Source organism: Phacochoerus africanus, chromosome 8 (genome assembly GCF_016906955.1).
Source record: "Phacochoerus africanus isolate WHEZ1 chromosome 8, ROS_Pafr_v1, whole genome shotgun sequence".
Taxonomy (NCBI): domain Eukaryota; kingdom Metazoa; phylum Chordata; class Mammalia; order Artiodactyla; family Suidae; genus Phacochoerus; species Phacochoerus africanus.
The window spans coordinates 108,379,268-108,392,615 of record NC_062551.1 but is presented as its reverse complement, the minus strand read 5'-3'; the positions used below and the strand labels follow the sequence as shown (position 1 = coordinate 108,392,615).

General features: G+C 48.4%; 1 protein-coding gene across 3 annotated transcripts in view; it reads right to left on the bottom strand.

Moving 5' to 3' along the window:
- Nucleotides 1-11,594, bottom strand: part of TTC39C (tetratricopeptide repeat domain 39C) — a 106,393-nt gene extending 94,799 nt beyond the window's left edge. For all 3 annotated transcript variants that reach the window (XM_047793937.1, XM_047793938.1, XM_047793941.1), the window contains exon 1: nt 11,257-11,594. In XM_047793937.1, the coding sequence (XP_047649893.1) occupies nt 11,257-11,417 (161 nt within the window). In that variant the 5' untranslated portion in view covers nt 11,418-11,594. The remainder of the gene's footprint in view (nt 1-11,256) is intronic.
- Nucleotides 11,595-13,348: the final 1,754 nt, after the last annotated feature.

Below are 13,348 nucleotides of genomic sequence, written 5' to 3'. Positions count from 1 at the left end.
AGGCCGGTGGCTACAGCTCCTATTAGACCCCTAGCCCGGGAACCTCCACATGCCAAGGGAGTGGCCCTAGAAAAGGCAAAAAAAAACAAAAAACAAAAAAAATGAGTTCCAAAGCAAAGGCATCTTTCTCGACAATACGGAGGCCAAAGCGGCAAGAACAATAAATAATGCTTATTACGCGTTATTTATGCTTGGGAACTCAGAGAGGCACCACGCTGTCCTAGAAAAACCCTACTCGGGAGGAAAATGGTTGTGCAATCAAGCCCATTAGAACAGGCTGAACTAACTTGCACTGTGGGGTGTAGCTGATGTAGAGGCTTGGACCAGGGAATGCTCTGTATCTCTGTGTACCAAGCCACCCTATCAGAGATGAAACTGTGTGTGTTAGGGAAGGGGGTCCTACTAGCTGCTTCTAAGTACAGTAGTCCAGAAAGTCACCATGACTTTCTGCCCTACTTTCTCCCACTGTAGAAGAATCACTTTTGTGGTCCCCTTGGCTCTGTGACATTGGGCAACTCTGGCCCCATTCTGGAGGAGGTGACCCCTTTTGGGTGCGTGAGTAACCTACTTAGCAGAAAGCTTGCTCACTTTCTGGGAAGGATGTGGATTAGTTTATACCCAGAGATTCCAAGTTAGGAAGACTAACTTGGGACACTAGTGGGACCCTAGGGAAGATTCAGCCTCTGAAATGAAGTCACCGGAGGCTTCTAAGACCCAGGTCCTGCCAGCTAAGAATGAAGACAAGAAGGGGCCCCTGGGGTTTTCCATCCACCTGGAGAGGAACAGAAGAACCTGTGCTGACATCCCTCCCTGGAGCTGTCAGGGCGTAGAAGTAGCCATGTGTGACCTGGGAAAGCTGGTGTCTAGGACAGTTAAGTGGTGGTGTCCAGAACTGGACGAACCCTGCCCTGTACTCTGCCCTCACACCTAGGGTCACAGACACAACGGGGGGTCATCGCCTCCTCCAGCACATTTCTCCTGGGCAGCCCTGCCAGCCTGGGCTTGCCCTCCAACTCCTGCCAGCAGAGGGACCCCAGCCCCATGTTGCTCTCAGCAGCCCCAGGATTTCAGCTGCAGAGACCAAACCTCGTCTGGTGTCCCACACCCCCAAGCTCAGTACCTCTCAATAATAGAGGTGTTTTGGAAATCTGTAAGGGCTGTTTTGGGGGCAACACAATGACAGTCACAGAATGAGCCTAGGACCCAAAACATCCTCAAGAGGCAAGACTGTCCTGCACAACCTCTGTACACCTGGAAATCCACGTGCAGGAGAAACTGTTCTCCACTATTTAGTTCTCAAATCCACCTCCATTGACACAGATGCACGAAATCATTCTGTCCATGTTTAGATATACCCTTTATCGAGATTTGTTCACAATTTTAGAAAACGATGTCACCAACAGCAACACTGCTTGTGGCATCTGAGCTGCCAACACACCGCAGCTACACAAGTCTGTGTCTGCAGCCATCCCATGCCAAAATTTCACTGGGATATTGAAGGCTCTTTTCTTTTTTTTTTGTTTGGTTGGTTTTTTGGGTTTTTTGCTTTTTAGCACAGCACATGTGGCATATGGAAGTTCCCAGGCTAGGGGTTGAATCAGACCTGTAGCCTCCAGCCTACACTACAGCCACTGCAATACCAGATCCGAGCTGAGTCTGCAACCTACGTTGCACCTCGTGGTAACACTGGATTCTTAACCCACTGAGTGATGCCAAGGATTGAACCCAAGTCCTCGTGGATCCTAGTTGGGTTCGTTACCGCTGAGCCACAATGGGAGCTCCCTCCTTTATGTATTTTCAAAGCCCATTATTAAAGACCCATGAAAATTAAGGATTTTCATTAATAAATTTCATTTCTGTCATCCAATATTAACAATGTGTAGCACACTGAAATTTATGAGAACTGCACATAGGAAATATTTGAGGTTTGATCCTTATTTTTCTACCTTATTCTGATACTGTCCTGAGGGGGTCACACACCTCCCACCCCACCCAAACTTCCTTATAAACTTTTTTTCCAACTCCTCCTCTCATCCTAGACATCGAGTAAAGGCTTTGGTCTTCAAAGGACTTGGTTTAGGGAGGGATTTAAAGATGCAATATCTGGGAGTTCCCATTGTGGTGCAGCAGAAACAAATTCAACTAGTATCCGTGAAGACACAGCTTCGATCTCTGGCCTTGCTCCATGGGTCGGGGATCCGGCATTGCCCTGATGTGTGGTGTATATCGTAGACGCAGCTCAGATCCCATGTTGCTGTGGCTGTGGTGTAGGCCAGCAGCTGTAGCTGCAATTCGACCCTTAGCCTGGGAACTTCCATATGCCTCAGGTGTGACCTTAAAAAAGCAAAAATAAAGATGTGAGCTCTGTTTTCGGAGGCACTCTGTCAGCACATGTCCTAATACAGGGAATTAATTATTCTGACACTGCACTGACACGGGCGACCTGGCTTATTGCAAAAATGTCATGCTTCCTCATTTTCTCCACTTCAACAGTCCATGTTTTGCCCAAGCATATTATCCTACTTTCATTATGATGGTTTCCCCCTTTCTCTTAACACACACACGAAAGTGTGCTCTGTGACTTCTTTTAAGTGCACATACTCTCATTTTTCTACCATCAAATGGCTTCTGAGTCATCTCTTATATCCACATTTATTCATTATACACTATTCATTATTTATTCATTCTAACTACTTCACCTTCTGGTGAAGGTGTGCTCAGTATTTACACCATGAAATACATATAATTTTGTAACACGAAGTTTCCGCGTCTCTGTTGTGATACCATTTGGGCATTCTACTGACTTTCAGATGCTGTGTGAATGAAGAGGTCATTTCACCTATCCATTTCATTCTAGAATCATAAAGGGGGAATTACAACAAATCTTCTACAAAAGGAGGGCTTCAGATCTCAGAGTCAAGAGCCAACTATCTGGAAAGCTTCCCCTCCGAGCCTCCAAGTTCTTCCAGAGACCAGTTCTTCCTGAAAGTCAGGCCTGGGTTTTGGAGTCATGACGCTAGATACCTGCCTTCTTGTGCCAGAAAAGCCAGTAGCACCAGATCACATCATGCTGCCCCCACCCAAGGAGGTCCCAGAGTACCGGGGGTGGCTGATGGGAGAGGAAAAAAAAGCTGGCTGGCCAGTGAGGGTTGGGCCTCTGCTTGAGCAGACACAGCCCAGAGAGCGGACAGCTCCTTCAAAGAGCTACGATGCCCAGAGTTACAGCTGGGGCCAGGTACAGCAAAGACCCGTGACCACTTCAGAAGCAGGAAATATCATGAGAGCCCCCGTTTCACCTTTGACGGGCACCTGTCAAGACTAGCACGTGCTTGGCAGGAGCCCTGCTCCCCATCACCCTGCACTAAGTTCTGGGAAGCCTGGACATGCCAAAGGGAAAAGGCTGACAGGCCAGGCAGGAGGGCTACCACCTGCCTATGAGCAGAAGAGCATCCGTTCAGGGAGCACTTACAGCACCTCCCCTGGGTCCAGGTGTGCCCACACCAGGATGCAGGAGGGGTTTGAGGAAGCAAGGCTCCTAAAGGGCAATGCCCCTGGGCTGCACATGCCAAGAAATGGGGCCTGATGTGCTTATAAAGCCTCAGAAACCTCAGGAAAGCCAGGAAGACCTGATAGGAAGGTCCACCGGTCTCAGCTCCTGCAACCAGACAGGCAGCTGAGTAAACACCGACCATACGCCTACATCAAAGTGCTGGGGCAGAAGGATGCTGCAGCAGCACTGAGGGGCCGCACCACCTTCTCATAGAAATCCGAGCTGTGTCTTCAATGCCAAGTCAGAACTAGCTGAACAATGCACAACACTCCAGCACAGGGACTAATGGGGAAGGGACAAGGTGGGAGGCAGGCGGGCGGCAGGGAAGCAACAGGCCGGATCACAGCACATCCAAGGCCAAGCCAGGACCTTGAACTTCATCCTGCAGCCAGCTAAGAGCCACACAGCTCCTCAAGCTCAGGTGACACACTCCCTGCAGACAGACCACTTTTAGGTGGTTTATCGGGTTGCCTTTGGATGTGGTTTACAGATTTGTTGGGAAATTCACCCCAAAATGACATGGGCAGCACACAGGTACACTTCTTAGCGTAGTGTCAGAGGAGCAAGACTGTGTAGTACGGTGGTTAAACACCCAAGACTCTGCACCCTGGGTCCAAACCCAGCTCTCCCGTAAACAGAGAAAACTTGGGAATGTCATCCAATGTCACTGTGCTTCCCCTCCTCCTCCCCTAAGAGGGAGGGATCAAGAGTACCCATCACATCACTGTGGGGAGGATTAAATAAGGATTAACATACGGGGAGTGCTGCTGTGTGGCCTGGCACAGAGGAAGTACCAATAGTATCTACCATTATGTGTTTATTTCAATGCATCTTGGGGAAAAATAAGTCACCTAAACCAGTGATTTCAAAAATAGCAATGCTTTGGACAAGACTGCGTGTAAAAGTGACTCTTTCTGCAGTAGATTTCAAGGTGCCCAAGTGAGCAATGCCTGCGTGAAGCAGGGACCTGCTTTTCACCTTTGTGTCAGGCCCCAGCACAGCCTCTAAAGCCCTCCTCTGTCATAACGGACCAATTTCCTGTAAGACAAGAGTAACTCCCTGTTGTGTACCTATTTCTTGACGTCTGAAATTCTTGAGCAAGAAGCAAGAGGGAGAGAAAGCAACCTTCAGGAGGGAAGAGGGCGGCATGGGCAATCCAGAAACCTCCTGGACGAAGAAGAGCCCCATCTCCGTCTACAGATGTCAGGAGGATATGTACACAATTCAGACGGCAAACTTTTTTTGTCTTTTCTAGAGCTGCTCCCACAGCATATGGAGATTCCCAGGCTAGGGGTCGAATCAGAGCTGTAGCTGCCGGCCTATGCCAGAGTCACAGCAACGCTAGATCCAAGCCGCATCTGCAACCTACACCACGGCTCACAGCAACGCCAGATCCTTAACCCATTGAGCAAGGCCAGGGATTGAACCCGCAACCTCATGATTCCTAGTCGGATTTGTTAACCCCATTGCACCACGACGGGAACTCCTAGACGGCAAACTTCTGACCCACTTTCTATGACGTGTTTTTTTTTAACTATGTATGGTGACGAGTGCTAACCAGACTTAACTAGCAGTGGTGATCACTGCACAGTACATACCAATATCAAGTCACTATGTTGCTCATGGTATGTACTGGTAGGCTGCATGTCAACTATACCTCAAAAAAAAAAAAAAAGCATGCAAAGTCACTTGTTCAAAAACGCATGTATGTCCCCGACTAATAAGGCTTTAAGTGGCAATTCCCCAGGTAAGCCCACAAAAGCCCTATTCCATCCCAGTTGGGGTCTATGCTACCAGCTGAAACACCTACTACAAATTTAGGGGCTACTGTTAAGCAATAGAAATGGCCTAAGATAGAGAAGAGTTCCTCCCCAGGCAGCTGCACCCCTCTCAAGGGGCAGAGCTGGCACTAAACAAGATTTTGAAGTAACAGCTGTCTCCCTGTTGTGCTTCTCTTATCCCCTCTTCTCCACCTCTTCAAGTTCCCCCTGCTGTTGCTGGCTAAGTAGGAGGGTGCCCTGGCAGGAGACTGGAGTGTGAAAAATGCAATTTTAGGGGCCAGAGGAATCAGTGCAAAGCTCTAGACCTCTGAAACAATGCTGTGTTGGGGGGTCCACAGGAGGTTTCATGTAACTAGAGAAAAGAGTGCCTCACGCTGCCGCTGCCACCTCCCCACCTCCTGCAGCAGAGGTGGTCACTTTTTTTTTTTTCTTTCTGATGATTTCCTACATACATGCTCCCATTATTTTACAGGCAATTGCATTTTTCAAAAATCCCAATTAAGCCAAATGAATCTTTAACGGATCTTTAATTGGGACCTTTTCAGACAGTGTAATAGCTGGAAAAAAAAAAAAAAAAAAAGAGCCTTTTTACAAACACACTACTGAGCTGAGAAGGATGGAAAAAGGCCACAACTGAGTTTCCCCTCTGCCAGTTCCCTACACCATTTCTGCTTTCCACTGATTCCCCTTTTCCTGCATTTCTGCATTATGGACCCTCCAGGGCCGGTGGCAGTGAGGCACAGACATGACACTGTGGCAGCAGCCACATCCTGTAGAGAACAGGAGGGGCGGCCTGCAAGCCTGTCTCGCTTCCAAGGCCTCTGACAATGCTGGGCACAGAAGCAGCTCAGGTCTCCTCCATAAGCCTTTAAGTTTTTACAGGGAGAACCATGGTTCATACCAGGGGTGGTCAAACTTTTTCTGTAAGGAGCCAAGAGTGTAAATATTTTAGGCTTTGCAGACTCTGTCATAGATGTTCATTTCTTCACAGAGAAATCGCAGAGAAAATACATAACCAAGTGAGTCTGGCTGTGTCCCAATAAAACTTTTTTTTTGTAAATCAACAGTTAGATTTGACCCATGGAGCCCAGTCTACAATTCCTGAAGTAGTCTCTATGGCAAGAAAACATGCTCACAGATAAGCACAGTCATATGTGCCATGAACTGTGGTGAACAACTTAGGATCTATACATTCATTTTAAGCACACATGTATTAATTACCATGAACTTTTCTTGCTTTCTGTTTTTAATACATTTTTGCCATTTTGTACTTTAAAGTGAAAAAGAAAAATATCACAATGCATAACACCAATTATGCACTCATTCTAGATCAAGTCCTTATTTTTTTGTTTTCATAGCCGCAGCATATGAAAGTTCCCAGGCCAGGAACGGAATCTGAGTCACAGCTGCAGCAACACTGGATCCTTTAACTCATAGTTTGGAGCCAGGGATGGAACTCATGCCTCTGCAGCCAGATTCTTAACCCACTGCACCATGGCGGGAACCTCTTCATGCATGTTTATCATCAGTGATCATTCACTCTAACCACTATATGCTTTTTGTTTGCATTAACAATGACCAAACGGGACTTTTTTTTTTTTGTCTTTGTCTTTTTTTGTCTTTTCTAGGGCTGCACCTGTGGCATGTGGAGGTTCCCAGGCTAGGGATCCGCAGGCCTACACGACAGCCACAGCAAGGCAGGATCCAAGCTGCATCTGCAACCTACACCACAGCTCACAGCAATGCCAGACTCTTAACCCACTGAGCAAGGCCAGGGATCGAACCCGCAACCTCATGGTTCTTAGTTGGATTCGTTAACCATTGAGCCATGACGGGAACTCCCCAAACAAGACTTTTTAATAATATCTACAGCCAGAAAGCGGCAGTCATGTTCACAAGGTAACCACTGCAGATGTCTTAGGGTCAGGAAGAATGCCAGGAGTTACAGCCGGAGGTCGAGGTGGTGGCCTCAAGGGAAGGCAGGAGGATCAAGGGCAGGGCTGTGAAATAAGCACACAGCTCTTTGGGGCCGGGAGCTCCCAATGCCTCCTGTCCTCCTCAGAGTCTGGTGCATTCCACCCCTCCTGCCAGATCTCCGATGAAAAACATAGTATCTCAAGCCCCAAAGAGAAAAAAGATGCTGACACAAGGACCCTGAGACCCAAGGAGCCAGATGTTATTATAGATGTGAGGCCACGCTGTGAAAAAAGAGGGTCATGGTAAAAAGCGAGTTACCTAAACACCCTGAAAGGCAGCACTGACTCACAGGAAACCAACCAGCGGATCTGAGAAAAAAACAAGTGAAGAAAAAACCGTCCAACTTGACAACCTAGTAACACTGATCAGCGGGCGGCTCTGGCCCCTCTGCTCCAGATGCCATTTCACATCCCCTCTCCTGGAGCTACCTTCCTCCCGCCACCTCTCACGTGCTCCTCCCCACCCCCAGCTCCTTCTCCTTCCTTACTCACATCCACCCATCATCACACTCAGGTGTCAGCCCTTCCGCAAAACTGCCCTTCACTGGGGCGACGCATCGCTCCTCTCCACTCCCACAGGCCCCAGCGGCCATGGCTGCTCCATCTCACCTGCGCCTGGGCATCTCCAAGCCCAGTGTCTGTCTCATGCACAGAACCACAGCTCATCTTATCACATGCCTGAGGACCTAAAGACATGAGTGTGTGTCACACACACATGAACATCAGTTAAGAATAAAAGAGTGTAGGAGGGGAGTGAACACTGCACCCCAAGACCACAGGAGGAGAGTGATTCCAGGTGGTCAGAGATTACAGGTGTTCAGAACCACGAGCTGACAAAGGTTCATCCTTGGGCTTAGCAGCACCAATCTGTCCTGACCTCTGGGAACACATCTCCAAGTACACGATGGGGGCTCAGCATCAACAATGGGGCAGCCTGTCACCCTAGTCCTACAGTTACAACAGAAGTGGCAGCTGCATTTTGAAATCCCAATTATGGAGTCTCATATCTCAAGAGACGGCCCCTACTGTGCATGTATTTCCAATTCCTCATGGACAATATCCGAATTATACAATCTGGGTTTTCCACAAATTCAGAATGGTCTTCAGGATAATCTGTTTCTATGAAGTAACCATTTCTCACTAGGTAGCTGTTGGTGAAACTTTTATCATCCTAGTAATGTGCCAAGAGAAAGCAACCTTGTCGCTGTCATAAAAATGCTACTGTTACACTAGATACAAATATTTCTACTGTTAAACTGTACCTAAGATTCTGGAATGTCTAGCAGAATGGAAAGGGTGGTCTTCCATGGCAAAACCATCTAGAGAAGGGAGATAGACAAATTGCTCTCTCTTCTGCAGATAAACTGAGCTGGAGGTGTGCCTCAAACACTTATGATGAAATCACTGCTGAGCTTTCCAGGTGGCCATTCAACTCTGGAAGTGGAAGAGAAGTGACCCAATGCATCACTGGATCTAAGCTTCTCCAATGCAGTATGTGAAGCTAACTTTAAAGGTTACCTGCATTCAGGCTGTTTTGTCTTCTGCTCAAACTATGCCATCAAGAAGAAAGCACAGTAATAGTAGGGAAAGCGTCAAGTACAAATGCTAGTTAGTGTTTCCTGAGGGCTACCTTGTGCCAGTTACCATGGACGCTTTTCACAGTAACCACCACCCTCTGGTGTGCACTACTCCCATTTCACAGGCAAGGAAGCAAATTTTGAGAAACCAAAGTCAGCAGCTACAAGAGTGGCAAAACTAGGACAACAGCTTTGGTGGCAGGAAAGCTGATGGGATAGTGTTACCACTATTTACCCCTAAAAAGTTTAAGTTACTGGAAAACAAGGCCACAGGACAAATTACAAAATAGAAGCAATTTAGTGAGACAAGCAGAAGGGGATAATGCAAAGAGCCCTTGATGTAGAACCACAGTGCTCGTGTCCTGGTCCACACTAAACACTGAGACTGAGTCCCTTGTTAACACTTCGTCACGACAAAACACCTTGCTCTTTTGTTGTCACTAGGCTGGTGAGAATGTAAGAGTATGCGCCTGACACTGCGTTTGGCAGAGAACAGACAACAGACAACACAGTATCTTGTCCCTTGGTTCTCAGTTCCCACCTCAAAATACAAGCAGACAGCTGCTAGCTGTACAATGTGAATCCTCCCAGGACACCTCCCCACCTCCTTGCCCCAACACACCACAGAAAAATACCTTTCAAGGTGCATCTCTGCCTTTGCTGTAAGAGCTTTCCTATCACTCATACTCTGCTCTCTTGTCACAGTTCATAGCGTTGTCTAGATTAGGCAAAATTAGTTATTTCATGTTTAACATATGGGAACCATGACATGAGGTAGTATTTAAGTACATTAAAGCCGTTTAGAAGAAAAACCTATTAAAATAACATTTCAAAGCAAGAAGTTTTGAAATAAGCAAGCACCCTACCCTGATCAGCAACTAAAGAAAATAAACTTGCCTTTCTCACCACCTCTCCCCTACAACACAAAGTGGTGGTCTAAAAAGTCACAGCACTGTAAATGAAAATTTTTCCATGAAATGCATTCTCAGATGGCTAAAAAAATATGACATGAGAAGTTGTGGGTCAAGTAAGTCTTAAATCTATTCTCTGGAAATCCTTGATGAAACTCTGGCTTGAAATCAAACTTGTAAAGCTTTAAAAATAAAATGTTCTGAATACAGCAAAAAAGTTCTCATTTGCAGGTTTTTTTTTTTTTTTAAGACTCGTTTAAAAGTAAAATGTCTTAGTGAAAAGTTTATAGTTGTGAGATATTTGCTTTGTCATTAAGCAGGTGGAAGCTCCCACCGGTAGAGACCACAATTCTTTTTAGGTCTGAAAACTTCAGGCGTCTGTACCCCACCTTCTCTTTTTCTTACAGATGGTGGCTCTCAATCACAGGTGCACGTGGTTCCTCTAATTAACAGCAAACCAGCCGGTCCAAGGAGTGCAGCTTTTGGCCCTTAAACACTGACAGGGAAGCTGCTAATCAACATCCTTGGGTGTTGTCAACCCTCAAAGGGCAAAAACCACAAACTTGCTTCCTAAACCAGAAGGCAGAGGCTTCTAGTCCCCAGTGAAATAGAAGGATCCTCCCACACCCAGGAGAAAGCTACCAGGTTTCAGTTCTTTAGCTTAGTTTTTAAAAAGACGAATTAAAAAGAATTAACTGAACACACATGTGCTTCCTCCTACTCTTAGGTATATTTAAAACCTCTCAATTTTCTTCAAGTTAGAGAAATCCATCATAAATACTCTCGCTTGAAAGGCCATTAACAACTCATTTTGGAGGACTGAGTTTTAGAAGACAGAGGTGAGCGAGCACAGCGTTGGAGAGTTTTTTGTTTTGTTTTGTTTTAATTTCTGCACGGCAGTTAGGCATATTTGTTTCCAAACAATGAAAGCATTTGGAATGCACAGCTATGCCAAGTAACGCGAGGGACAAGAAACAAGCACGATGCAGCTGGTGTGGTCCGTGTCACAAAGGCTGCACGGGCAGCACACGAACCGAGCCGAAGTCACAACCCTACAAGTCCCAGGCTCTGTGCTGCTCAAATTACATCCGGTGCACCGGACCCGGCGACGGGGCTTCGAACCGTGAGAGAGAATCAGACATACACCGGACGCCCCTCTTCGGGGGCGAGGCCCTGAGGCGGTGAGGGGAGACTGTGAGAGCCGGGAAGACGCGCGGCGGGTCGCGCAGAAGGAAAAGACCGCGGAACAGGGTGGGGGGGGGGGCGGGGGAGGGAGATGTGGCAAAGGCATAGAGGCGCCGGCTGCAGCTGAAGCCAAGGGACGCGACACTGGGAGCAGGGCCAGAGATTAGTGTCCGATGGGAAGGGGAGAGGGGCTTCTGGGACTGGCTGGAGAGGAAAGCGCGCGAGCCGCATCCGAGGTGCGTGTGCCGAGGTGGGGAATCGGGCCGCGTCGCTCACCTGTATTGTTTGAAAAGCTGGTCCGACTCCCTAAAGCCGTTGTTGAGCAGCATGTTGATGCCGGCCAGGGCCAGTTCCGCGTCCTGCAGGGGCGCCGCTGCCGCGTCGGCCGAGTCTCCGTCGTCCCGCCGCCGCGGCCGCTGCTGTTCCGAGCCCGCCATGGGCGCGCGAGGCTCTGCGTTGAGCGAAGGCGAGGTGGGGTGGCAGCAGCCTGCGGCCCCAGCGCGCGCCCAGAGCCCGGCTCTACCTGCCCGGAGCAAGGCGGAGCGGGCGCGGGGGAGGGGCGCGGCGGGCGGGGAGCGGAGGGAGGAGCCGGGGCCGGGCTGCAGCACGGCAGGGGATGTGGGCGCCCAGGCCGCCGCCTCCCGCCGTCGCCGCGGGTATTACTCAGCAGCCACCCGCCTGCCTGCTCCGAGACGCCCGGCTCGCGCGGCCACCGAAGCGGAATCCGTTTCCGGGAATCCCTACCCCAGCGGAGCCGGGGCCGAGCCCCTGCAGCCGCCGCTTCCTGCAGCCCCCGCGCACCGCCCCAGGCCCTGGTCCTGACACCGCACCCCTCGCCCAGCAGCCCGGGGCCACAGCGCCAAGCCTGCTCGGGCACGCGCGACGCTCCTAGGCCCGGCCCTATGGACCTCTCCTCCAAAAGGGCCGGACCCAGGAGTCGCAGGGAAGCTGGAGAGAGCGAGCGCGTTCGGAAACAGAACAGAGGAGGACTCCGCCCGGGAGCGGACAGAGCGCGCCGCGCTCTTGCTCAGAGTGTCTGAAACCCCACGCAGTCGGAGCGTGCGCCCCTCCCCCACTTTATCCGCCCACTAGCGCACGGCAGCCAATCCCCGAGGAGGTGGGCGGCGGGGGCGGGGCCTCGGGCACTTGCGGGTTTGCTGCCGGGAGCCCAAGCTGGGAAAGATTGAAGGGGCTGCCCTAGGGTCCCGGCACCCACCCCCTCCCGCCTGCCACCAATATTTGCGCGATGGGGCAAGAAGACAAATGGAGGCCCAGATGGCATATATCTAAATATTTAAGAGTTATAAATTAAGCGGTTACATGTGCTTTCTACTCTCACTCTGACAATTATACTTTCCTACTAATGAAACAGAAAAATAAGTGTAAAGCTGTGGTTTCTGTATGACCGAATGTCAGTAAAACGCCAAAGATGACTGAATTTAGCCATTAATGACAAAATTCTAATGAGAGGCTGTTCTGATGATGGGTTGGTGATGTTTGTGTGGGTAATATTGAGTCAAACAATCCATAAATCAATTTTTGTTCTTCTATAATTTTTCTCTCCTTTATTCTAACAAAATCACTATGCTGTTAGAATCAAGGTTATGTTCTTGGTGTCAAATTAAACCACCGTTCTTAAAACGTTGTTCTTAAAGTGTTGTTTATTAAATTCGATTTGGAGAATCTTGCTCTGCCAAAGCATTTTCCATCGAAATTGTTTTTAAAAATTAAAGCAATGTTCAGCAATGTTCGAGATAACCTATGAGTTCTATATATCATATCCAGCATTATAAGATCAATAAGATAAATGATCATAGAAAATATTGCAAATAATATAATGTCATAAGTTGCTATCATTTATTTTGTGATTTTTGCCATCCCTTACACAAATATCTAAATCTAAATCCATACTATAGTCCCAACATTCATCTATACAAATTCAAAAATAATGTGAATTCTTGTCACTCCTCAGCTGTCATGCAGTTACAACCATGTTAATTCTTTTTTGCTTTTTTTAGGGCTGCACCCCCTGCATATGGAGGTTCCTAGACTAGGAGTCCAATCAGAGCTACAGCTGCTGGCCTATGCCACAGCCACAGCAACAAGGGATCCGAGCCACATCTGTGACCTACACCACAGCTCAGAGCAATGCCAAATCCTTAACCCACTGAGTGAGGCCAGGGATCAAACCTGCAGCCTCATGGTTCCTAGTCGGATTCCTTTCTGCTGTGCCATGACGGGAACTCTTGAGTACACCTGGAGCCAAAAATTGGAACAACGAAAGAAAAAAATAGATGATTCTCAGCCCTGGGAAATAATACTTTGTAATGGAGAAATCATTGCCTTCATGTGATCTGAGAAGGATTTG